At 35.3% G+C, this 27,590-nt stretch overlaps 1 protein-coding gene across 4 annotated transcripts in view; it reads right to left on the bottom strand.

Annotated features, from left to right (window-relative positions):
* The window catches only part of PLCL1 (phospholipase C like 1 (inactive)), a 330,535-nt gene that overhangs the window by 63,373 nt on the left and 239,572 nt on the right, over positions 1-27,590 (bottom strand). For 3 of the 4 annotated variants that reach the window (XM_055345685.1, XM_055345686.1, XM_055345687.1), the window contains exons 2-3: positions 8,350-10,824; positions 5,827-6,030 (exon numbers count right to left, since the gene is read on the bottom strand). In XM_055345685.1, coding sequence (XP_055201660.1) covers positions 5,827-6,030; positions 8,350-10,824 — 2,679 coding nt within the window. Of the gene's footprint in view, positions 1-5,826; positions 6,031-8,349; positions 10,825-11,835; positions 11,901-27,590 lie in introns of those variants that run through there. The other variant, XM_055345689.1, reaches the window with a different exon arrangement.

The following is a 27,590-nucleotide window of genomic DNA, read 5'->3' as shown; positions in this document are numbered from 1 at the left end:
TAAATTAGCCAGTGTTTGGTGAGGAAGAAAACTATCTCAGGTCATTAGGGAAAAGCTAAATTTAGCAAAAAAAAATCTGTGCAGATGAACTCAGGGTCAATGTTTTCTAAAATATTTTCACTTTATTTCCTGTTGACAAGTAGTATAGTTTGATACACTCAGATTGGCTTTCAATAAATGGAGGTTACTAGTTGCCTGATTCATTTCCTTTGATACTGAAATAAGCCAAATGTTATCATCAGGTTCATAAATGACTTCAGGTCTTTTCTTATTCTAAATATATTCTGTATTTTTTTTTTTTAGTGGTTACAATGTGTCCTGTAGGATAGCATCTATACAGTTCATTACCATTTTGGGGGAATCTAAATATTTAAGTGATTTGAGTTGAACATACAAGTTGCTCATCTTGGGATACCTGCCCCCTTCACTACCACCACCACCATCACCATCACCACAACCACCTTGGATTTGTTTTCTGCCTTAGTCATGCAAGTATTTTTTATTATCATTATTAATAGTCCATAAGGAAATTTTTTAGACTTTATTTTTATGAGAATTTGGGGTTTACATAAAAACTGAACTGAAAGTATGAAAAATTCTCATAAACCCTCTAAGCCCAGTTTTCCTATTAACATCCTTCTTCAACATGATACATTTGCTACAATTGATGAGCCAATATTGATATAGTGTTACTAGCAAAAGCCCATAGTTTACATTAGGGTTAACTCTTTTTATTATACATTTTATGGGCTTTGACAAATGCATGACATGTATTCACTATACAATATCATATAGAATAGTTTCAGTGTGCTAAAATCCTCTGTGTGCCACCTATTCATCCTTCCCTCCCTTACCCCACCCTACCCCCCCCATCTCTGGCCCCTTCATCTTACTGTCTCCATAGGTCTGCCTCAATCTATATGGGTTTTTTTGTTTTTTGTTTTTTGTTTTTTGTTTTTTACTGTATGTTTAAGGCAGGGAACAGTTTGGTAAGTGTGGTTTCATAGAAATAAAACAAACAAACAAATAAAACAAAGATTTTAAGATTTACCATAACACCTCAATTATGGCATCGGAACGACACTATTTTCACCAACAATAAATGCTTCTATTTGCTTTTTATTCAGCTAACATTAATTGGTAACATAGTGCATGCCAGCACTGTTGTAAATGTGAGAGATGACAGTAGTAAGCAAGACAGACAGGGTCTATGCCCTCATGGAGTACACATTTAAACTGAAGGGGAAAGGAGGACAGAGATTAAACAAAAAGTCAAGCAAAATACCTTTCAACACTGCTAAGTAGAATGATGGAAATAAAACAAGGTTATGTGATTGAGTGACAGGTGGGGACACTGGTTAGGGAAGACTTCTCTGAGGACCTGACATTTGAGCTAAGAATTAAGAAAGAGGAAGCAACTATTCATGCAACAGAACATTCCAGGCAGAGGGAACCACAAATAAAATACCCCAGAGATGGGAACAAACTTGATCTAACTGAAGAAAGGAAGAAAGTCCATGTGGCTGGTGGGCAGGGGAGTAAAGAGAAGAGAGAGTCAGGGGGGTGAGGCTGGGAGAGGCAGGAGAGGTTGGAAAAGGTCAGTGAGACAGGTGTCCAAGGCCAGATCATAAATGACCCCATAGACCACAGTAAGGAGTTCCAATTTTATTTTATAGGAAGCTACTGCAGGATTTTGAGCAGGAAAGTAACATGATCCAATTTTTGTTTTTAATACCATTACTCGATCTGTAGAATATCTTAGAAGTCTTCTTTAAAATAAATATTGAACACTGATATATCAAGAACGTTGCAGATGCCAACCAACGCAATGAAAATCCTCGAAAGTAAAAATGATGTTTTTACATTCAAGGCCAACATCATCATTACTTGTTTAAGTTCCTACCCACTTCCCTGCCTAAAAGAAATAACCCAACAGCGCCGTCAAAAGAGTTTTCAATCCCTTGCAAGGTCTGCAGAGTTTGCCATTTGGTACAGGGGTATTTACACTCAGTTCCCTACCAAAATGAAAAATCATTTCCATAGAGAACTACAAATGAAGATACCTTTGAAAGTATATCTGCTTCCTTTTTTTTTTAATTTTATTTATTTATTCATGGGAGATACAGAGAGAGAGAGAGGCAGAGGGAGAAGCAGGCTCCATGCAGGGAGCCCGACGTGGGACTTGATCCCTGATCTCCAGGATCAGGCCCTGGGCCAAAGGCAGGCGCTAAAGTACTGGGCCACCCAGGGATCCCCATATTTCTGTTTTCTACTGTAGCCTCTTACTTAAGCTTTGGAAAACCATGCTATGCCTGTAATTACAAACTGCATTTGAAAAATACAAATGAGGAAAGGCTGATGACCAAATTTAGCTCCAGCAGATAAAACTGAAAAAACCAAACAGCATTGGACCTTTGGGGATTTGAAATGGAAATTGGCCAAATACAATCCAGGTGCTTTTCTGCTTATTCCAAATCTAGCTCCAGGGGACCAGCCTCCCCTGCCAATGAATAATTTTTCTTTCTTAGCTTCACAGAGAATTGGAGGAATAAGTGATTTCAACTGTCTGTCTCTATGGCAACTAGTACCCTAATTTCACCTCTTAGGTGGCAATTATATCTATTCACTAAATAGCTTTCAGTCCCTACTTTTATGATGAAAAAATTGATTTCATGAAAAACAAGATACAGGTAATAGGTGAACTTTTCCCCCAGCAACCATGGAGTACAGTTTATACGAGGTATAATCATTTAGAAGCAGAATGCATCCTATGTTTTTTTCTTTTCTTTTTCAATTGTAGGATGTTATCCCTTATGTCTTTCCTCTAGTTTTTTTTTAAATAATAAAATATTATTTTTTCTTGCTTAACATTTATTTCTGTATTCAACTATGAAAATTAGTTGGATTCATTGTAAAGAGTGTTGCAAATAGAGAATAAAAATTAGAAAAGCATACACAAGAAAATTAAGTTCATTCCCCTTATTTAAAAACAATCACTGTTAATATTCTAACATTTTAGGTGTGTATATACATATAAATATGATTTAAATCCTATAGCAAATATATTTCTTGTAACTGGACTTTTTCAAAAAATATGTTATGAGAAGTTTTCCATACCATTAAATATTCTTCTGATACATGATTTTAATGGCTTTCAAAGAGTCCATAATATTGGTTTACTATATTTTATTTAACTACTAGTTCTATGCTGACATTATTAAACATAAATGTTTATGCCTTATAATAAACCCCAAAAAAGAAATACATAAACCAAATGGGATAAACATTTTAAATTTTATTGCCAAATTTCTCTCCCCTAAAATCATAGTAATTTATTTTCATAGTAGAGGTAGATGGATGAGAGTACACATTACCTTAAATTCTCTATTAGAGGTACTATTATTTTTAGTGCCAATGAGAGAGGGAATATTTCACTACATGTCTGTAGTATCTCTAATTAAAGACTTATTTTAAGGTTAAATATGTTTTTAGATTTTCATTGTTTATTTTTAGGAGAGAAAAGATACATGAATTGCCTGTTCACATCTGAAGGAAAGAATATTTGTTATCCTCTTAATAACTCTCCTCTCTCTATTTCTTAGTAACAGAAGAGATCATTTTTAGTTGGGCACACACCTCCTTGAAATAAAGATATTTTCCATTCTCTTTTGCAGCTAAGTGTGGCTGTATATTAACTCTAGGCTGATGAAATATAAGCAAAAATGATCTTTGCTATTTCAGAGAAATGTCCTTAAAGGCAGATGATATGCCCTCTTTTCCTCTTCATCATTCTTGATGGTTGGAATGCAGGTGTTGGTGGGAGCTTCAGTAGCCATTTGTACCATGAGGATAAGGATTGCACTATAGGGATGGTAGAGGGAAATCTAGGTTCCTAAGAACTTTACAGAAGTTTTATACTGGAAAGCTGATCTCCAGATTTTTATTTGAAAGAGTAAAACTGTATTTTTAGGCCATGATTGTGTTACATCATTTGTTTTATGAAGCTATACTTAAACCTAATTGATATAAGATTTTTGCCCCATATTATTTTTCTTAATGATTTTTTTTCTTCAAAGATTTATTTATTTGAGAGAGAAGAGAGAATGAGCAAGTGGGGGGGGGGGGAGGTGAGCACCAGAGACACAGAGGAAGAATTCTGAAGCAGACTCTACTCTGAGTATGGAGCCTGAACCCAGGCTTTTTTTTTTTTTTTTTTTTTTTTTGAGAGTTAAGGACATTTATTTCACATTCACACATCTGTACATTTTCTATAAATAACGTAGAGCTGAACTATGTACAATTATTTCTTGCCCACTCCCAGGCTGTCCCTCCCTCTGGCACCCAGTGCCAGGAGACTCTGCCTGTAGACCCTGCTTTGTATACTGAGCTCAGCCCTTCCCTACCCCACCCTGCTCCCTGGGCAAGGTAGCCAGTGGTCTCTGGGGCACTCCCAGCCTGACCACTTTGCTCTCTGATGCAAAAAGCAAGGCAGACCTTAGGGAGATTGCTGCTCAGTGAAAAGGAGCCTCTGGGTGCTGCTCCACCGCAGTGGTGGAGGCCCGGCGGCAGCAGCTGCCAGCTTAGGAAATGTGTATGGAAGGAGGGAGGCCGCCACTCACTCTGCTGCCCCGTGACTCTCCCTGCCTTTCCCTGCCCACCTCTCGCCCCAGAGGCAGGCCTCAAGCTTCCCCCACTACGCACCAAGGGGGACTTCGCCCAGCACCCAGTCACGCCGGGTCACAGAGGATGGAGAGCCAGAGTCCTGCATGGGAGGGTCGTAACACCAAGGACGAGCTGAAATCAGGAGTTGGCTGCTTGACCAAATGAGCCACCAAGACACCCCTTCTTACTGATTTTTAGGTGCACTTTCTATTTTAAGGATAGTTATACTTTATCTGGTATTTATGTTACAAATTTTTCCAGATTTTCATTTGCTCCTTAATTTTTTATGGAATTAGGAGATGCAAAAATATAATTATTCTTAAATTTAATTAATACATAAGTTACATTATATATTCAGAAAATCATTTAATGGTATTAGCTTAGAAATATAAATTCCAGAGGATCCCTGGGTGGCTCAGCGGTTTAGCGTCTGCCTTTGGCACAGGGCACGATCCTGGAGTCCTGGAATCAAGTCCCACGTCGGGCTCCCAGCATGGAGCCTGCTTCTCCCTCCTCTTGTGTCTCTGCCTCTCTCTCTATGTCTATCATTAATTAATTAGTTAATTAAAAAAGAAATATAAATTCCAGGGGCATCTGGGTGGCTCAGTCCATTAAGCATCTGCCTTCGGCTCAGGTCATGACCCCAGTGTACTGGGATCAAGCCTCACATTGGGCTCTCTGCTGGGTGAGGAGTCTGCTTCTCCTTCTCCCTCTGCTTGCTGCTTGTATGCTCTCTCTCTCTCTCTCTCTCCTTTTTCATATAAATAAATAAAATCTTTAAAAAAAGAAATATAAATTCTAGAGAAATATTTTGTCTCAAACATCATAAGGCAGCACTAAGAAGCCTATGTTCATTTCCTATAGGTATACAATTAAATGGTTATGTTGGAGGCCACAGTCATTTAGATTATGAAAAATTGTGTATATTTTTAAAGACTTGATAATTCATTCCTTGCTAATGCAGAGAATTTCTGTTTATAATCTGTGGGGCTCTGGATTCAAAGCATTGCTTCAGCCCTCTTCACTGGGGCTTAAGGGAAGCTGTGTGGGCTGGCTCTGCCTGCCACTCCCAATCTTATTTTTTCATTAGAATTCCACAGAAAAGCCCCGCCAGATGATTTCCCCACACACACAGATAAGAAATATAGGGTCACAATTTCCTACCAGGTCATAAGCAGCCAACATTTTTTTCTGCACATCTGGAATTGCCCCCAGAGGCTCCAGATAAGGAAAGTTGTCTTTCATCACAAGAGACACCGTAGGGGTATTGTCACTGGTGATGAGCCGAGACGACAGGGTCAACAGGCACTGCTTCAGACTGGCAATTGGAGGAAGTCCACATAGTTCCTTAATAGACACTATGGCATTCTGTGGGAAGAAAACATAGAATTAAACTTCTGACCACATGACACATCACCCCCAGCACTTCTAGACTTACACGAAAGTATATTCATTAAAGGTATACCCTCCAATAATATGTAATTTGAAGGAAACTGGATTATAATCAACCAGAAGTGTAATGTGCACCACGATAACACACAGAACCAATTCACTATTATACTTTGTCAGTTTTTAGCAACTGCCACAAATATACCATAAAGCAAAGCTGATTGTGAACCACGGCTACATGGTGCTTTTCAAAACAGAGTGCTGGAGTAGTCACATGAATTAGCATTGGCCGGTTGTGAATATCTTATTCAATTTGTATCATGATGATTATAAAAACATGTCAGTGATTATATACTGGAGTACATCTCCTTTCGGCTTTTCCCTTCAAGGTAGCAGGCTGCTATTACTCACCACCCTGCATCTGACTAACCAGCAATGGTATTTCTCTGTCATCCCATCAGAAATGTACCTGACAGATGCACGTACTAAAGCAAATTTCATGTAGAGCTACATTTGTTCATGTTACAGCCTTTTAAAATTCATTTGAAATAGAAATTATAACTATTTTATGTCTTATTAACAGTGAGCCATACCTATTAGATGTCAAATGAATTTAGCAACAATGATGGTATTTCATTTCTCTACTGATTAGGGTTCAAATAATCCTTAACCCAAGAAACTTTAGGTTGAGATGATATAAATTATCAGCATTACCTGGAAAAACTTTATCATAACCAACTCTTTTTACTGTGTATTTTAAACACATAATATGTGTGAAGGATATATTTCAAGAATTACAGAGAAATAAAATCTACTTGTAATATATAAAGTAAAATGCAGAAATGATGTATAAGTAATCTAACACAGGGGTTTATAATAGTTTTGAATATGTCAGAAAATGTTAGATAGAAGATGCTAATATTTGGAGCCTATTTTTAAAATAGTGGCCAAAGCAACCACTTCAAAAAAAATTGCTTACAATCTAAGTATTAATGTGTGGTTTATGTACCATAGTGTTTCCTACCACTTTAGCTATTTAAAATTGATTTTAGGTCCATTCTGGAATTTCTCTGTGAAAAAATGTAAAAATATAGTCTTCACCAAATGATGGGTTTGAGGTTCAGTACCACATGACTAAAAACCATGAATGATCATGAGTTTTGGTAGTAGGCACTTCTGGATTTAAAGCCCAATATTCCTACTCACTAACTGCAATATTTGGGAAATCGCTTAACTTCTTCAAGCTTGTTTTCTATCTTGAAAGTGTGGTCCTTTGGTGAAAATTACTATTAAAATATTAGCTAAAGGAGCAAATAAATTTCATTGAAAAATATTCCTCTCTTGTTCTGTTCTCATACCTAGACTGCTACTTCTTCTGCCAACCAACACCTCTTTTGCATATTGCAGGAACTTAGTATTTGTTGTTTGATTGTTTCTCAGTAACATGAGCCTAGAATAACTATATTCTATAATATCGAAGAAAGGTATTGTCTGAATATAAGCATTAACAAAGGGAAGGAAATTAATGTTGAATCTCCACATGCCAGGAGTGGGCAACTTACATATATTGTCATTTAATTCTGATAATAATTCTGTGATGTATTAGTATTTTTCTTACCACATGTGGAGAAAACTGATGATCAGATATCTAAAATAATTTGCTCAAGATCACAAGGGGATAGAGTTTAAGCTGGAATCCATGTTCCTCCCATTAAACCACGTTTCTTAGAGAAGATGACATAGTTTTCAACAAGTTCAAATGCTGAATATTGGTTGGTTAGTTGTGTTTCCTCTGGTGGGGAGCAATTTATTATTGTTGTCATTCACTTAAACAACTAAAATAACCTAATAGGCATTATATTTGTTTATATGACTTCAAATTCCCTTTCATGTTCATATCCGCAGATTTTACATATATACTTGTAATTAGTATTGTCTGTTTGTATATATAATATTTTATATATTGCACATATGTATTGTTTTACATTCTATTTTTTTCACATTGTTTCATATACACAACCCCATATTGGTTATATGGCAGGGATATTTAATGGATATATAAAGCATTTATATTAATTGGTTTGGTTCAGGTTAAATTTAACCCAATGTTCATTCACAATTTGATACATAAAATGTATCTGCTTTATCACAGGCAACACTTAATTCAACGGTAGATGGGTTTACACTTTTCTGATAGTTTTTTGAGGAGTCAGATCACTAGTAAAACACAACATTCATTGGTGAGGGAGGGGTTGTAAGAAGTAAAAGTAGGAAAGAAGAGCTTGGGATTTTTCCTACCTGCATATTTTCTCTCATATCTATGGCTTCTCGTAAGGGATGAACTGCTATTTTAAAGATGTCATCTATGGTCTTAAGGCCGATATTCCTGAGCATGGTATATTCTCGAACTTTCTTCCCCATTCTCACTGACAGGCTGCGCTTCTGTGCCTTTCCTCCTCCACTTCGATTAGTTATTGCTATATGGACAAAAAGGGTTACATGTTCCATGATGTCACCCACAAAAGAGCGCAGGGGCACATGCCGATATCCCGGCTGCAAACATTCAAATGGTATTGTATATTGTCCTATAAACTCATCCCCAATGTAGTCATCATCCAGAACAACAAAACGAATCATGGCCAGCTCAGGTAGGTTTACTTGAAACTCAAAAGTTTCATCAAAAATAGGGTTATCACTGTTCTGCTGGACAGTTTTAGTTCTTTGTTCTGAACAATCTGCTGGAATTCCATGTATCTCTATACAAACGTAGGGATCTATGACATCTCCTTTGGCACAAGCTCCCTTGGGCTTTGGAAAATTCTGACCACTGATGATCTTGATATGAAGAGCTAGAGGAGACACCCCAGGTACAATGCCCTTTGTGTTTGCACTGAAGTAAGAAACTTCATCTCGCATGATGGATGGCCGTAGAACATAACCACATCCCCCATTTTGAAGAAACCAGCCTGTGTGAAGATCCATCATTGGACCTGGAGTCTGAAAATTCATTGCCACAATCTGACAGCCACAATTCCAAAAGTCCTGTGGATTCAAGTTACTGGAATCGATCCTCATGGCACTTGGATAGACCCTTGATAAGAACCTCTTATTATAATTTACAAAATCCTCTGGGTATTCATTTGCAATTCGGCTGGCCTCTGTTTCACTAAATGAACACATTTCCCAATAGTTTTGGCTCTTCATAGACAGTTCAAAATCCCTATACTGAACAGACTTGCAGATAGATACCAAATCAGAGAGCTCCTTACACAGCAAGATTTGTTTCTGCTCACCATTGTAATCTACCGACAGCCTTCGAGACATTTCTGCTTCTTCATCTTCATCTGTTACTTCTCCTTCTAAAACATCTGGGTCAGAAGGCAATTTCTTTCCTTTCACAATAATCATTCTTTTCAATTTTTCTGGTGATGGGAGGTAGGTTTCTGATGGCAAAGGCGCCTCTATATAGAGCTTATCGCCAAAGACCTTTTTCATCTGTTGAACCATTATCTTCTGCTGTGGTAGGGAGCAGTGATTTCCCAAACAAAGAATGAGTGGGTACTCAGAAGCAACAAAGGCAAATTTATTTATCACCTCTATGACACTTCGAAAGGAAAGGTGTGTTGTCACATTATTTCGATTACAAAGGATCGGTTCATTGTCTGAACCATCACTGACATCAAGTTCAATGCTACGACAGCCCATTTTCAAAGCTCTAACATATCCATTAATATCAGCCGGGCCCCTGAACTGGTCTTCTATGAGATAGGTGTTGTGGGATGCATTGATGTAGTAGTGAGATAATGGCTGCGTCATATCTTGAGCAACCTTTTTCTGCTCAGGATCAAAAATGTCACATTCTGGTGACAACAGATACTGGGTAAAGCCATCAATTGCAAGAAACCCTTTTTGACGTCCCTCTTCGGAAAGTTCATATCTCCGAATAATGTCTAAGCACATATCCTCAGTAATATGGGCGACTCCTTGCTCAGCTTCTAAAAAGAGCATGAGATCGTTGGCATCCAAATATTCTTTGTTTTTAGATATCTGTACCAGTAAGAAATATACTTCTGGCCTGGTGCAGAGTTCACAAAAAGCTTCACAAAATTCCTCTTCTGTCACTCGTGTCGTTAGTTTTTCTTTGCTCTTCTGGATTTCTTTAAACTTTAACCTGATCTTGGATTCCTTCAGGGTAGGGTTGAGCTGTTTTATTAACTCTACAGAGGTGTCTTCCAACATAATCCCATTCCCATCGATATCTGCTGCTTCAAACACCGTTTTCAACCACATGAATCTTGGTGTGTTCTGATTGCCCTCCATAAAGTCTAGGGGTTGCTTACTTCGAGAAACCAGGTACCGTAAACCTGACACCCAGATGTTTGCTACGTCTGCTGAATTGGCAACTAGGTCCAGAGACTCATAGTTTTCCCCATGGAGTATGGAAAAGGCACAGTCCTCACAAATCTGGTCAGCGAGGCCATTGTTTCTAAATGTTTCTGTGTTCTTCCCCAGTCTGATTTCTTTTATAGCGGAAATGTCAAGCTTAGCTTTCTCAAGGTCTTTCTTGGAAGGTTCCCAGCGAAGAGCTTGGAGGTCCGTGTCCAGAGTGAAAAAACGGTTATAAATACGAGAATTTGGCCGGACCTTCTTCAGTTCACAGCCAGCTTGCATGAAGCTGATGCAGTCACTCGCACTGCTAATTTTCTTTTCCGAGGGCATGCTGCTGAAAGACACTGTTTTCTTTCTTCCACCACATTTTTGGTTTGAAGGATCCTGTAAAATAATTTGAAAATAGTTATTCAATATTCCTTAGAAAAATAGACAAATTCAGTAACACTCTATGAAATCCTCAGACTCCATTGAGATATTATGGTGATTTGGACCTGAAGGCTAGCCTAAAATTCACACTTTGATTATCCCAGAAAAGAAAACTTGCTGAGAAAATCGGTATTATTGGGTTCAAAAAATAAACTTATTTTTCAAATGCCTAGCGTTCTTTGAAATAAAATCTACTATTAAGTTAACGGCAGATCACTCATTTGTTCATTAAAGCAGATTTCCTAAGAACTTCTATGTGTTGGTACTTTGACAACCTAACTCAAATCCCTACAGATACGTGAAAGAATAAATGATAGATTTCTTTAAAGTTTTTCTCATTTATACTTAGCAACAGTTTAAGTTTTATACTTAAAACCAATTCAAGGGGCACCTGGGTGACTCAGTCAGTTAAGCATCTGCCTTCCGCTCAGGTCATGATCCCATGGTCCTGGGATGGAGACCACATTGGGCTCCCTGCTCCCTGCGGGGGGCGGGGGGATGGCCTGCTTCTCCTTCTCCCTCTGCCTGCTGCTCCCCCTACTTGAGCACTATTCTCTCTCTGTGTCAAATATATAAATAAAATATTTTTTAAAATAAATAAATAAAATAAAACTAGTTCAAATAAAATATTTTTACCTTCATAAGCTTTACATCAAAAAGGACAACATACTTAACTAAAAGTCACTTTTTTTCCCCAAAGTATTTTGAAGAATGTATCTTGAAAGTCAGACTGGAAACTAACAGCAGACAAATGACTCTAACTAGAGCAAATTTTCAGACTAATGTAAACAGTTTGGATGAACCTTATGAGAATTGAAACCTGCATTTTGGTATAATGCTATTAGCAGCCACAGCATAGAACCAAAGAGAAATTTGAATGTTCCACTAGCTTTTGAGTTCTTCCAATGTAAAATAAATTTCCAAGTCTTTTGCCATAGAATTTCACAGAGAACACCTCCACCTTACCTTTTATCCCTCTCTTGAAGTGTCGTCGGATCCTAGTCTCACAGACTCCCTGTGTCCTCCCATTTTGCCCTTCACCAAACTACAGTTCTGACAGGGCATTAAACTTTCTCTGTTCAGATTAGTGTGACTTAAGCAGGTTAATTATTTCTTGTGGCTGTTTCCTTCTTGGGTGTATCTAGGCCTTCTCACATACTGTGTTTCCCAAATTACAAGTCTCGTCTTTATATTCATAGGTTAGTAGATGTCATCTTAGTCCCAGACTACCCTCTCTACTTATCACTCCCAATTCATTTACACTGAACATCTGACCAATGCCACTTAAAACTGGATATTTTTTATACTTTCCTCTGAAAGTATAGATTAAAGTTAATCATGTTCCCAGCCAGATCATCAATTCAGATAATTCTCCCAGGAACAAATTTTGCAAAAACACCTTAATGCATGTGTACAGTGCTTGATTTTATAAGCATTTTGAAGAGGCAGCAAAGTGTGGAATGCAAAAATCATTGTCCTTATGCAAAAATAACTAGTCTCAAACTGTGATTATTCCACTCAGTAGATATATGACCTCGGGTAAGTCATTTAGCCTCTCTGAATCTTAATTTCTGCTTTTAAACAGGAATCAATAATCCTTGTATATAATAGTGCTGCTGAGAGACTCAAAAGAAAGTGTACATGAATATTCTTTGTATACTGTAAGTGCTTATAAGGTTAATCTTTTTGAAAAAAGAGGAACATTTCTTCATACACCCAATCACTGTAGGACCTGACCAGAATTTGGGGGGTTATCAAGAAGTTGATTCATTCTTGACCTCTGAGCATTTAAGACAAATCTTCAGTGATAAACTGAAAATATTTTAAAACAGACACATGATATTACTATTTTAAGCACCGAAAAGTTTGACCAAAGAAGTCTGGTTGTCTCCTTCACTGACATTCTTTCAAAACAGGGTGCTGAATTTCTCCTCCAAGGCCTTATTTAATTGTGATCTTAACTAGAAGAGCCTCCCTATTCTGTGATTCAGAAAAAGGCAAGATGATTTATTATTCAATTGACTAAAACCTTGCCCATGAAAAGAAAACAAAATTTGCTTTAGTTATAGGATGTTGGTGGGATGATTCATTAACTGAAAAATATATCTGATCTTCAAGTGACAAAGATATAAATTACTCAATTTATTTATAGAATAAAAAAAATCTGTACAGATTACAGAATATTGTTTCTTGATGGCCTGGCATTTAACAATTTAGCTCTTGCTTTACCAGAGAGTTGTTATTTTTAATTATCCCATAGTAGTCAAATTCCTCATCCTTAAGTTAAAAAGCAAGTATAAATCTGCAGCTGTTTATATGCAGTTGCACTATTAGGACACATTTAAATTCATCACAACCCACATGCTCAAAAATTTCAGACGTATGTGTGTATTTTCCCACACTATAAAGGCAGGCACCTAATAGCACTGCTGAGATGGGATTAATCTACCAAGTAAAATAAAGAGGGAAACTGCGAATTGTGATAGTAAATTAGACTGTGACTCAGCTTTTAAAGCTACCATTTGACTAGGCAAATTTTAAGCTAATGAGACCTTTCACAAAAAAATTATTTTTATATAAAGCAGATCATGTTCCAAGTAGGATTACTGTCAATAGAATCATAAAACCTCTAATAGTTTCTAACAAACCTTAAGTGGGAAATTAGTGTTGCTATAAATGCATGTATATAGTTCTTGTATCTATATATGGTACCATACCAACCTTCACAGTCTTAACACTTCACTCTTGGCTTGAGCCACTGTTCATAAGAACAAAAGTACTGCTATCAGAAAAGCTTTTTCTTACAAGCCTCTCTTCTCTATGGTAATATCTCCTTAAATCAAGACAATCTCTCTTAGTAAGATAAGCCTTCAATAGATAAATGTTTTCTATCTAGCCTAGGAAAGAATTGACCTGCTCCAAAATGCTTATTTCCTGCTTTGACCCCCAATTTCCACATGATTACAAAACTTATCCCAAAATGCCTTAAAACTTGTAACCAGCAGAAAAGATATAATCTTAGGTTGTCATCTCACGAAGGACAAACTCCGAAGTTACTATAAGCCCCCAAATGAGCAAAAAATTGGACAAAGCACATATGAAAAATAATTCGTCTGTCTGCTGTTGACTAGAGCCAGGATTATTTCTATTCAAAATATGCTTGAAAAGTTTCAGGACTCTGATATTTCTCCAAGTCTGGTTTTTTGTTTCTTTGTTTGTTTGTTTTCCCCCAGTGGTCATGCTATACATTAGCTCTGAGAAGTTGAGAGGGGAGGGGGCTGGGAATTGTACTGAGTGGACAGGGAAGATGGGCAACTCCAAATCTCCTTCTGAGCTTCATCACAACCATGGCCTCTTTGTCGAACCCTACACCTCCACATTTCTGTTCCACTCGAGATCTTGGCAGGTTAGTGTGGAAAACGGGGGACTGTTCAGGCAAACAGACAAGAGATATTCCCAAATGAAAAAATTTGAAGTGTTGGTGATAGATCTTCTTGCTGATAAATACAAAAAATACGTGATGATGGAATGAGAAAAAATCCACTGCAGTTATCTATATACTGGAAAGACAGGTGCTTTTGGCACTTTCCAAGAAAACCAAAGTTTGTTGTTAGTTCGAGTGTGCTCTTGTCATCTTCTGGCTCATTAGATAATTGAATTGACTCCTCTGGTCATAAGGTGATTATTATAAGGAGATTATTATAAAATATGAGGACTTTTCATTTATTTTAAAGCTAAATTTCTTTACTCTGGGATGAAGGGAAGAGGCTAAAGTGCTTATTACCCTCAAAATTTCTCTGAAAGCAGCTTACAAAATTTGTTTGTTGGATAGCACATTATGACTCTTCTGTCCCCTAAATTAAAGTTTAGCCTCCTCTTCCAGCAGGGTGCAAGAATTAGTCAGGCATTGAACTCAATCCTTTCTATTGCCTAGCATTCTATGTTCAAGTTTCCAAATTATCATTTCACAGGAAGGGAACACATTTAAACAACTTAAATAATAAAATGAATAAACCAAATTATGTTTATATGGTCTCTGAACATTTAAGATAAGGTAAAACTTTACATTTGGGATCTACTGTCTTCTTAAATGACTTAATTGTCAGAATCAAGAAGAGTCCCATAAACTAGCAAAGTAAGTAATAGGCAAATGTTTTATTCTTTTATTAAGGCAATACAAAACATTGATATGCTTATGAGCATTGTTTCTAATATATTCATATCATAAACATAATTTCTATCTAATTTCATGATGTAAGGTTGATTTCTAGTCTTAGAAATAATATCAAAATACTAGGAGAAAATGGCCAAATGTTGTTTTTATTTTTTTAAATTTTTCATTATTTTCTAACAACATTGCTGTTTATCCAGTATTAGAACTAGGATACCAATCATGATTAAATGAGATTCTTACACAGCAGTAAAAGCTTTATAGATCCCTAAATATGTTTTTATTAAACTAAAATTATAGAAAAAGGTTCAAATAAGCCAAATTAATAAACTTGTTTCCATAAGTTCCCATTGGCATTTGTCCTCTGACCCCAATAAGGCTGGATATACTGCAAGCTCCTTAACAAACACTCAACAAATTAAATCATTTTTCTTCTTTAACACATTGATGAGCCGCAGAGGCAACTTAGCTTATTCAGTGCAACCATTTTTGGGTCTTAATAATGGAACTATTGAATTATTTCAATATAATAATTTTAGAAAAAAGTATACTAAAGCAATACAATAATGTGGGTGTACCTAATGCCACAGGGCTGTACATTTTAAAATGGTTAAAGTAGAAAATTTTATGTTATATAAATTTTACCACACAAAATAGAGTAAACTAAAGCATTGTAATACAAATATAAGAGTAAAGGAAACATATCTACGTTTTGCTACCTCTCACCTGATGAGCATGTTTAAATATCAAATTATATCATCATATATTCTTTTCCCTTTTTTGGCAGATTGTTTTAAATAAACAGCTCAAAATGGTTCTTTGTTAAAACAGAACAAATTTACAAACCTTAAAGATTAGCAATCAAACATCAGTTGTCAAATAAATTAGAAGGAAGCTTTTTTGCCTAATGCAGAAATCCAGCTCTATAGATAACAGATACACTAAAGTGACATTCATTTTTCTCTTTTTGTATGAGGGTAAAACACTTATTTTTGAAGAGCTCGCTTAATAAAGTCTTTATATAAAAGTTTAATAGATTATAATTAAAAGGTAAGCAAAAATATAGGCACATATATCTTATTTTCACCACAGGGTTTCTATCTTGTTCTTATAGACAACCTATGAACTCTTAACACTATACTGTTCATTTTAGTTTTATGAACTTCCAAGCAAAATTCAGAAAAAAGATCTGGTAGATACATGAAACCTTCCAAGGATTGTGGACAATATAATCTAGAATCCAAATGAGCCCCAACCTTGGATATTGAGAGGCCCCAGGTTTCCAGTCTTCATTCATTCATTTAACAAACAGTAAAGTGTATGCCTACTACATTCTAGGGACTAGCACATTGTAGAGTTTTGAAGAAACTGATAAAGTTTAATTTTTATCTTAAAGAGATCACTCTGGATGTGCACTAGATGATGACACTGAGGATGGTGTTATAGGTGACTGCTGACTCATTAAAGAAAGAGACCGTGATTGCTTGAAGTAGATTACTAGTAAAAGGAATGGAGAGAGGTGAGAAATATCAAAAAAATAGGAGGTAAAATCAAAAACCTTTGACTGGGTCTAGGATGACTCCTAGGTTTTTGGTTTGACTGAGAGGTGAGTAGAAATATTACTGAGATATGGACTACCAGGAGAGGTGAAATGGGAGCAACACAGAGTTTACTTTGGGCCAAGGTGGAATTTAATTTTTTTAAGACTTTATTTATTTATTCATGAGAGACACAGAGAGAGAGAGAGAGAGAGAGAAAGAGGCAGAGACACAGGCAGAGGGAGAAGCAGGCTCCATGCAGGGAGCCCGACGTGGGACTCTATCCCGGGTCTCCAGGATCAGGCCCTGGGCTGAAGGCAGTGCTAAACCCCTGAGCCACCCGACTGCCCTGGAATTTTAGATGACTATGGGACATCTAGATGAAAAGACTGGGCAGAGACGAAGGCTTAAAATATAAAGGTTGAGGGATAAGAGAACCAGGAGCATGACCTCTCAAAGAAGCCAAAGAACAGAACTTAATTAAAGGAGTGAGTGCTGGAAAATAAGATGTTAAGATGGCTTACTGGATTTAGCTATTCAAATCTCTGCTGGTAACTGATGAGAGAATGTCCTATGTTGCCTTAAGATGGTGAGGACAGTGACAAGGGTGAGAGCAGAGGTTTTCAGGGAAGGAGAGGAGCAGGTATAAATGTTCTTTGATAAGAAAGAAGGCCAGGATGACTCTAGCAAAAGTTGGGGGTAGAGTGGCTCCAAATGAGACTAGAACAGCATGCAGAGGCCAAGAGTGATCATCCAGAAGAAGGCTATTCTCAAAAATGCTGGCTTTATTAACTTGTATTGGTGATAGTTCAACAAATGGCAATCAGGTCTAATATATACATGTTATCTAATATATATATAAAATATATCCCGTCCAATGGGCCAATGCCCAAATCTACATCCACGTTTGGCAATTAGGCAGTCTAGAGAAAACACACTCTCCACATACAAGGCCTAACTCTTTACACGAAACTCTAAGAAGTTGGGGAGGTGGTATCCTCATTCTACCTGTTACCTTCAAGTTTCAGGTAAGGGAAGGTTGCAACTGTAGAATCATACCATTTAATCCACATTAAAGTTTCCGAAGTTATTTTCTCACAGTAAACTCAAATTGTGTAATGTAAAGTCACCAACAGGTGACATGACTTACTTATGATTAATATCATGTGACCCACCTTAAGTCACTATGTGTGTGGTACAGTGGGGATAAAGGTCCTGATATCACTGCTGAGAAGTGGCTGAAGCCTAACCCAAGCTCTGTGTACCATTTGCTCTCCCTGGTGGCTCCCTATGCCTCACTGGTAAGTGGAATAGCTGTTTTATTATCCATAAAGAAAACATTAATTCTCTACAATACCTTATAATTCAACAGAATCTATTAAAGGCAATGCTAACTTATGCAGGCACATATCTCTTGCCAAATTAAGTTTTATGTCTGTATTTAACATGTATTTTATTTATAAAAGGTGAATTTAACAAAATACACTAAACTAAAGCTATCTTCTTTAGGAAACCCACTCTGATATGTATACACTGTGGCAGGGATAGAAAACTAGTTGAATTATAGGAAGCCAGTGACAATCTAAATATTCTGAAAAATGATATCTTCTATTTTTAAAAAAATGACATCTTCTATGACTCTTCTCACCTGAAAGTAAAAATAAGTGATATTCTGTAGGCAAACGTGGGCACAGAGTGTAGAGAGTCCATTTCAGGGTAGGTTCTCAGTACCACTGATTTGTTTTGAGACCAGAGGAAGGTTCCATTGTTCTAAATATCACTGCAGTCATTCATTCAGAACTCATTAAGAAATGACTCAATAAAAATTATCTCAAGCTCTTTGGCTGCATGGTTTCTATCCAGGCTTTTCTGCAAGTATGACTCTTATTATCCGTGTCCCGTGTATTACTTCAAAATAGGGCATTAGCTTATAGAAATTTCATGTACCTACTATGTGCTAGGCATTGTCCTAGTGGCTGGTTCTTAGAAAAATCATTAATCCCAAAACTAATGTTGCCTGGAATAAATGCCTTCTTTCAATCACTTTTTTAATGTACAAGTTTTTATAAATGATAAAGTTAGCAGAACACTGACAAAAATTATCAAATTTGGTAATTAGAGAAAAGCATACAACAACACTTCTTAATAAACAAAAACAGGGGTGCCTGGCTGGCTTAGTCAGTAGAGCATGCAACTCTGATCTCACAATTGTGGTTTTGAGCCCCACGTTGGGTATGGAGATTACTAAATAAATAGGTAAAATCCCCAAACAAACAAACAAACAATAAATAAATAGCAGCTTTAAATACCATCAAGAATGTTTGATAACCAAGACCAGGAAGGGGAAAAAGAGTCAACAAGGGCAATATTAAACAGAAGTACTATAGTAATTATATATAGTTAAATTATATCTTTAACACTAGAGCCTTAATTAAAAGCAGACAAGAGGCAAACGAAGCTTTGAAATGTTCAAAATCTATAAAGCTGACCTTAGGCAAAATAATACTAAAAGCATTTCCATTTAACAAGAAAACGAATACAACTTCCACATGGAATCTCAATATAATTTTAAATTACACAGCTCTTCCTAGATGGAAGAGCATCCATTATTCCTAGATGTGCTAGAAAGACCTTGCCACTAAGTGTGGCTTGTAAAAGTTTGCTGCAGGAACCCAGAAGATGGCATCAGTGGGCTTAGTGACACCAAGATCCTGTTGCCATGCTCCCTAGTAGGGTGTCCCCCTACCCCCCCACCGCCCACCTTATCTGCAGTTTCACTTTCCACAGTTTCAGTTAACCACAATATAGAAGTAAATGATCCTCCTTCTGACCTTTTGTCAGAAGGTCAATAGTAGCCAAACACCACCTCACAGTGCCTCCATCATTCATCTCACTTCATCTCATCATATAGACATTTTATTACTGCACATCATCACAGAAAGAAGATGGGTGAGTAGTACAATAAGATATTTTAAGAGACCACATTTACATAGCTTTCATAACAGTATGTTGTCACAATTGTTTTATTATTAGTTATGATTGCTCCTCTCTTACTGTGCCTAATTTATAAACCAAACTATGATAACATAGGTATGTATGTATAGGAAAAAGTGCAGTTATCTATAGAGTTCAGTACTATCTGTGGTTTCTGGCATCCACTGGAGGATAAGGGGGCACTACTGTAATTGCTAATAGTCACACTGTAAAGCAAATTATTAATGACAATAGTACCAGATTTTCAGGAGATTAATAATTTTATAATGTCTGCTAAAATAACTGGAATTGCAAAATTAGCTTAATGCTAATTTTGAGTCACATTCTATCATTTTCATTTTTGAGACAAAGGTTTCTTTGTCCTCCTCTAGACAATAATGTTTGTCTCAAAATAACAAGGCTTTGGTTTGAAATCTTTAACAAAAGCTGGGAAGAAATTGATTCAAAAAATGATAAGATTTTTGATAATGATAAATAACACCATAATATCCTCTTTGCATCACAATATAAAGAATACCATATCCTGATTTACATATTTAAAATGTTATTTATTTGGGCAGCCCGGGTGGCTTAGTGGTTTAGCATCGCCTTCAGCCCAGGGTGAGATTCTGGAGACCCGGGATTGAGTCCCACGTCAGGCTCCCTGCATGGAGCCTGCTTCTCCCTCTGCCTGTGTCTCTGCCTCTCTCTCTGTGTGTCTCTCATGAATAAATAAATAAAATCTTTAAAAAAATAAAATGTTATTTTATTTTATAAATAAACCTACTGATATGATGTGTATTCAACAACAGTGAAGGTGAAGAATTACTTTTGCTTGACCTTCTTCTATATGCTTCATCTCTGTGATTCACTCAAGAAGCAAAACCATTAAAACCCAATAAAAATTGACTATTCATTGCAGATCAACAGTGACAGATAAAAATCAAAGACTATTTCACCTGTTAGAATATTTTTCACCTGTATGGAAATTAAGTCCATGTAGATGAGGAGACCTGGCCACAGGGAAACCGGACAGGTAACAGCTGGTTATCTGGACATGGACAGATGTCCATGTCTCCAACATTCAATTCGTCCTATAGTTTCATTGATTGCTGCCATTTCTGTTTTCCCTAACAGCATTAGGGCACAAACCCTGAGGTTGTTTGTTGTGAAACCTCACTGACTGACAGACTTTCTATTCTCAACTCTTATTTCCCCTCAAGTCCACAAGCATAGATGTTCCTTTATAGTGTCAACTGTTGCCATGGAAAAGGCCTTGTTTCTCACTTAAATCTTACTGATCTCTGCTTGTAACCTTCACGATCCACTACTTTGTACACAGTTACAAGGAACATTAACACTCCCATTTTTCTAGTCAAAAACATGACCTTTTTCAACGAACCCCAATTGCCACACGCAATACATAATTTTGTTTATTATAAATCCCAAGAGAATATATTACTGTGCCTCAGAAGTGCCAATATGAACAAAGTGAAGTAGACACCAATAAAGGTTACCTAACAATTATTCAGTGGCCTCCCAGGAATGACATGCTGCTATTAGTCCTGTCCCCTGAAGACAGATGTCCACCTCACACTCAAAAAAATACATTTACAATTCATCGGTGCCAAGAACCAAGTGGGCCTGAAGACTGAGATAGGATTCTGTGCTTTCTCGCGAGACTCCCCACACAGCAGGGCCTGAGAATCTGGCTGAACTTATGCCAGGGGAGACTTTGTTGTTTCTGGTGACAGGATTCATGGGAGGTGCTCTTTATGGACAACAGTATGTCATGGTCCCTAAATTAAGCCTCTGTAACGAAGAATAAGTAAATGTATTCTTTTAATACCTGTATGTAATGCATCGCTTTCAGTGTATTATTATAGACATTAAATGTAATTATTATTATTTCATAGGTATAAGCACAAAACTTGATGCTTTATTAAGGTAACCATCAGAAATTGATAAATAATAAGGTAGGCCTTCAAATCTATACATATAAATAAATATATATATATATATATATAAAACAAAAAACCAAATCTATACATAATTTTGAATGCATAATTATGCATGCATGATTTTTTCATTCTAATATTGCATATTTACTTATACTACTTTACCTGAAAAATCAAAATATCAACAGGAATGGAACATTCTTAAATAGAGCCCATTTCAAAAATGTTCCTGACAAAATTTTCTATTTTTCTTTTGGTGCTAAGTAACCAGTTCACAGAATAGTTTGTCCTTCATTGTGACTTTTCACTTTTCAGTGTTTAATGCTTATATTTACCATTAGATATTAGACACCAATGTATTATTTACATTGATTTTTAGTCACTTTGGCATTTCCTTTAATCATCTAAATTTGAATAAAGCATAATTAAAAGTGAAAAGTATATTTCAATACTATTGAGTTCTACCACTTTATCATAGTGTTAGTAGAGTTTCAGAAACAGATTTATAAAAATTAAAAAATCATTCAGAATTTGAAAGTTGCTAGAAGAATAGATCTTAAAAGTTCTCATCACAAGAAAAAATTGTAACTATGTGGCGATGGATGTTAAGTAAACTTATTCTAGTAATCATTTCATAAATACACACATTTCAAATCATTATGTTGTACACCTAAAACTAATACAATGTTATATGCCAATTATTTCTTAATTCTAAAAAAAAAAGAAAATCATTTAGAGTTATCTTAGTTTCTTTTTCTTGAGTTATCTTCAGTTTAAATGGAAATAAGAGATATAATCAGCCTTGCTTCAGAGCTTAAAGTTTTATTAACAAAAATAGAATTCTAAAAACGACCAACTTCCAGGAATTCATAGTTTTTTTTGGGCAATATTTGGTGAGGACAAGATTTCAGAGTATATATATCATCTATAAATTCTAATTAGGGTATGTGTAAAACATAACTATTAAAAATATTTCTTAGAAATGGAATCAGTGCCACTGTACTATATAGTAATAGATACATGTACATTTCTCAGTAAGAAAAATCTTACAGGAAATTTAAAAACACTGAATTTATTTTTAAAAAACATTTTATAAATTTGTGTGACTTGGGACATGGAGATTAAATGTCAATTTAATAAAACTACAATTCTATTCAAACTTAAGAAACAATTCATTTATAAACTAAATCAAATTTTCCTGGACTGGAAAAGTCTAGTCTGCCATTTAATAAATATATGTATATATTAACAAATGGACCATTTCTTGCATTTGTATTGTCTTTATAGACTCTAAAACTTACATTTAAATTACTTTAAACTTCCCAATTGAATATTTTTCTGTAATAAATACCTAAAAGAAATCCCTAAACTTTTTACAAGGTAGATCCATGAACCACAAATAAAATAGAAATTCTCTTGACCCAATGCAATGTAAAAACATATCCTTAATGCCTTTTCTCTCTTGTAGTGCTAATAGAATATGTCCTTCAGGATTAATGACCTTAGAGATAGAAAAGCTTTGGCTCAAACAGCCAACTTGACCTGAACATCAAGATGAATCTGATTAAAGGTTTCAAGTTTTATCCATAACTTCCGCAATAGGTTAGAACCATCTAACACTTTAATCCTTATTGTATGACTCTGATTAACTGAATGTCAACATCTGTCCATGTGCAACAAACAGATGACAGATCTCAGAGAATGCGTATTCTCAACACAGAGATTCTTAGGATGAATGCTTCCCCCCACCATCCTACAAGCGCCCACCACACTGATACCTAGTGAGGGCAACCTTGGTCGAAATGAGACAAATGACTATCTTAATTTAGAAAAATGTAAAAGAAAACTGTGTGAGGATAGTTGTTATTTATGACAATAAAACTCAGAGTCCATATTTTATTGATAGAAATTACTGAAATAATTAAATTCTTTCTCCCCAAAGCATTGGGTTGGGGACTAATGGATTTTACTCTCACCATCCCCACCTATTTACATGACATTGTACAAAAGTTCTATGTCTATTGTTTTTATTTGTCAAAAGAATATAATTCCTAGCCTAAATCATAGAGCTATCTCAAGGATCAAAGGAAATAAAGCATGCTAAATTGCTTTGAAAAGCATAATATTGGAAAACAGAGAATTTTAGTTACATCTCAGTTAAGAATATAAGTAAAGACAATATATTAAAAGAGCTATAAATCCTTCAAAAAGTCAGGTTTATTCCAGGATTGTAAGAATGGATCAACATTAGATACTCCACCAATGTACTTCAATAAATAAATAGGTTAAAAGAGAAAAACCAATAGGATTTACCTATAGGATTTACCTATAAGTTCTCCAAAAGGCAATTGATAAAATACATTAATTCCCAGCAAAATTCTTTATAAAATGAAAAGAGAAGAAAACTTCTTTAACATGACCAAAATCTTATTCCAGAATCCTGGAGGAAATATCATACCAACTGGTAAAAATTTAGAAGCATTCTCATTAAAACAAAAAAGAAACAAAATAAAAAACTTACCATTTGTTCTATATGTGAACATAATTTTGGATACTTAAGTCAAAGCAATAAGACAAGGATAAGAAATTAAGTGTAAAATATTGTAAAGGAGGTGAAAGATCATTATTATTTGCAGAGATTATAATTATTTACCTAGAAAATCCAAAATTATCAACTGAAAAATTATCATAAGTAATAAAAGTGATGATATCAAAATAAAATGTAAATATTAAAAAATTAGGGGCACTTGGGTGGTGTAGTTGGTTAAGTCACCAACACTTGGTTTCAGGTCAGGTCAAGATCTTGGGGTGGCAAGATTGAGCCCCAAGTCAGGCTCCACACTCAGCACAGAGTCTGCTTGACATTCTCTCTCTCCCTTTGCCCATCCCATTCATCCTCTCTCTCTCTAAATAAATGAATAAATCTTAATAGCTGTCTCATACATCAGCCTGCTTCTAAATGTAATAGCATGGGTGGGTAGAGGTGAGGGGACTCCTACTCGAATTAATAACAGATATTATAATACAGCCAAGAACAAATTTAACAAAATATGTGCAAAGATATGTATAATTTTATTTCATTTAAAGTCAAAAAGGATCAAATAAATGAAAACATAAAAAATACTTACTTGAAAGATAAGATTGGTAAAATTCCACTAATTAGCAGATAAATACCAAAAAAATTGTTATAAAAAGCAGTGGGATTGTTTCAAGAGGTAGAGGTAGAAGTGGCATTTCAAATAACAAAGGCAATAGTATTATTTAATTATTAATGTTGAAAAAATTCACTACCCATTTGAACAACAACAAAAGAACCCCTAGATTCTCCTTTTATGCCAGACTAAAAAAATAATTTTATAAGGATTAAAGATTAAATAAAACATGTAAGTACTAGAAAAAAAATGTAACCATATATTTGTATAATTTTGGAGTGGAGAAAAATCTCTACTTAAAAAATATTCAAGGCCAGATACCACATAGGAAAGCACTGATAAAAACTGATCACATAAAAACTTAAAACCATGTCCAAATTAAAAAAAAAAATCCACAAAATGCAAAATATTTGCTAAATCTTTCTTAATTTACATAAAGTGTTCACAAACTAATTTTGGAAAAGATAAATTCACAAAATATGACTGCTTCAAAATTATATGAAAAAAGGTTCAAACACATTTTATTAAAAAATGCTATGAAATAACAAAATTATTATTTTTTCCTGTAAAATTATCAAAGCTTAAAAAATGTAAGGTAATGGGAAAATGGGAATTTTCAATGTTAAATTGAATATAAATTGGTACAATTTTTCTGCAAGGCAATGTGGCAATATGTTTTAAAATGTTAAGAATGGGGTAGCCCAGGTGGCTCAGCGGTTTAGTGCTGCCTTCAGCCCAGGGCGTGATCCTGGAGACCCAGGATCAAGTCCCAGGTCAGGCTCCCTGCATGGGCCTGCTTCTGTCTATGCCTCTCTCTCTCTCTCTCTGTCTCTCTCTCTCTCTCTATGTTTCTCATGAATAAATAAATAAAATCTTTAAAAAAGTAAAAATAAAATAAAATGTTAAGGATGCATCTATTTTGATCTAACAATATTATTTTTAAAAATTTATCTTAAGAAAATATTTGAACAAATGATATATGTACAAAAACAAAGATATAAGTACAAGGCTGTTCGATGCCACTCTGTTGCTAATATTAAAAAATTACAAGTAAACTAATAAATTCCTATCCTCAGTAAGGACTGGCAAAATAAATTATGGTACATTAATGCCACAGGATTATATGCAGTACTATTAATGGATGACATAGATCTAGAAATCTTAAAATGGTAAATCTATGTGTGTGTGTTGTGTACTTAAAAAGTAGGTATTATAAAAAGTACATGTAGTATGAGATCTCATTAATTATAAATGGCAAATCTGAAAGAATATATTCCAAAGGTAGTAGTAGTTATCTCTAGGGGGAAATGAGCAAAATTATGGAATTAGTGTTCTCTGTATTGCTCAAATTATTTGAAATTAACATATATTAGCATATATTATGAGGAAACATGTTAAAGATATTTCCATAGAATCAGTCTTATAATTACCTCATTAATTATCAGAAAGTTATACTTTGTAGAGATAATTACTGATAACTATCTTCAGACTTATTTGAGGTATAACTAAAATGGTTACAATTTCAAAGTGCATGTGTTTTTATTTTTATTAAAATATTTTTATTAAAATATTATACCAATGTCATTTTAGTTAAATATAACATTTTAAATGTTTACTATTCTTGGGATTGGTCAATGTATCCCTATTACAGTATAATAAAATATCCTTTAAGTATCCTGATAAACCTTTGATTTGGAAATTACTTTAGAATCTTACATTTAGAACTACTGACTTTAACTAGCCTTGGTGGAAAGAATGTCCAAAACAATAAAATTTTATAATATATCTATGAAATTAATCTCATAACTACTTAATCAATTTAAATGAGAACATATAGTATGTCTCCTCTTAAACTTTTGCTACCTCTAAGCTTTGAGAATGGATATAAGTAGATGAATGTTCCCAGAGAAAGAAAAGAAATTAAACTGAGATTTCCTGACTAGTTGTTTAAATCAATTTGATTTCAATTAAATGCACTCCACCAATAATGAGATTCAAATCTGCTGTATTAAATTAGGACTTAAATAGATTTCAAAGAAATACATTCAGCAGGAATTCCATATAGGTTACAAGAATTTTAATCCTTCAAAGCACACATACTAATTATAAACATTTCAACCATTTTCATCAAGTACAAAGTGTAGCCTTCAAAATTCTCCATAACTAGCCTTAGCCTAACCCTCTATTTTCTTTTCTAGATATGTGACTCCAAATTTACCTTTACATGCTGTCCTCTTTAACACACTCTCCTATCTTCAGAAAACATATCCCAGGGGATCCCTGGGTGGCGCAGCGGTTTGGCGCCTGCCTTTGGCCCAGGGAGCGATGAGTCCCACGTCGGGCTCCCGGTGCATGGAGCCTGCTTCTCCCTCTGCCTGTGCCTCTGCGCCCCCCTCTCTCTCTCTGTGTGACTATCATAAATGAATAAAAAAAAAAAAAAAGAAAACATATCCCAGTGCACAAAATCTTTCATTTGTAACCTGACTCACAGCTATAAAATCTCTTCTTTAATAGAGATTTCTTATCCCAATGCATAGAGTAATGTCTGTCCATCCTTACCACTTAGAACAATCTTCTACCAACTATACTTAACTCCCTACATTACCTTGTGAACTTAGGAAATTCAACTAATGAACTCAATATTCTATATTGAATGGCACTTAAAACAGTATTTTTCTGAGTCATTTTTGCACTTTCAGGAAATATAATGGTTGTCAATATATTAAGGTACACTAAATCTGCTCAATTACCACTAGAAATTACTTCATGAGAATATAATTTGCAGCATGAGAATATAATTATAAGAAAATAAGAAATGGTAACTAGAATAAAAATGCTGTCATATCCCATGTAAATCTGAGCCAAATTCAATTGACATACTAACAGTGAATTCTGGTGCATACTCTTAAGTATTGGCTCACTGTTTAAA

This window comes from Nyctereutes procyonoides, unplaced genomic scaffold (genome assembly GCF_905146905.1).
Source record: "Nyctereutes procyonoides isolate TBG_1078 unplaced genomic scaffold, NYPRO_anot_genome, whole genome shotgun sequence".
Taxonomy (NCBI): Eukaryota; Metazoa; Chordata; class Mammalia; order Carnivora; family Canidae; genus Nyctereutes; species Nyctereutes procyonoides.
This window is presented reverse-complemented; position numbering and strand designations above follow the sequence as displayed.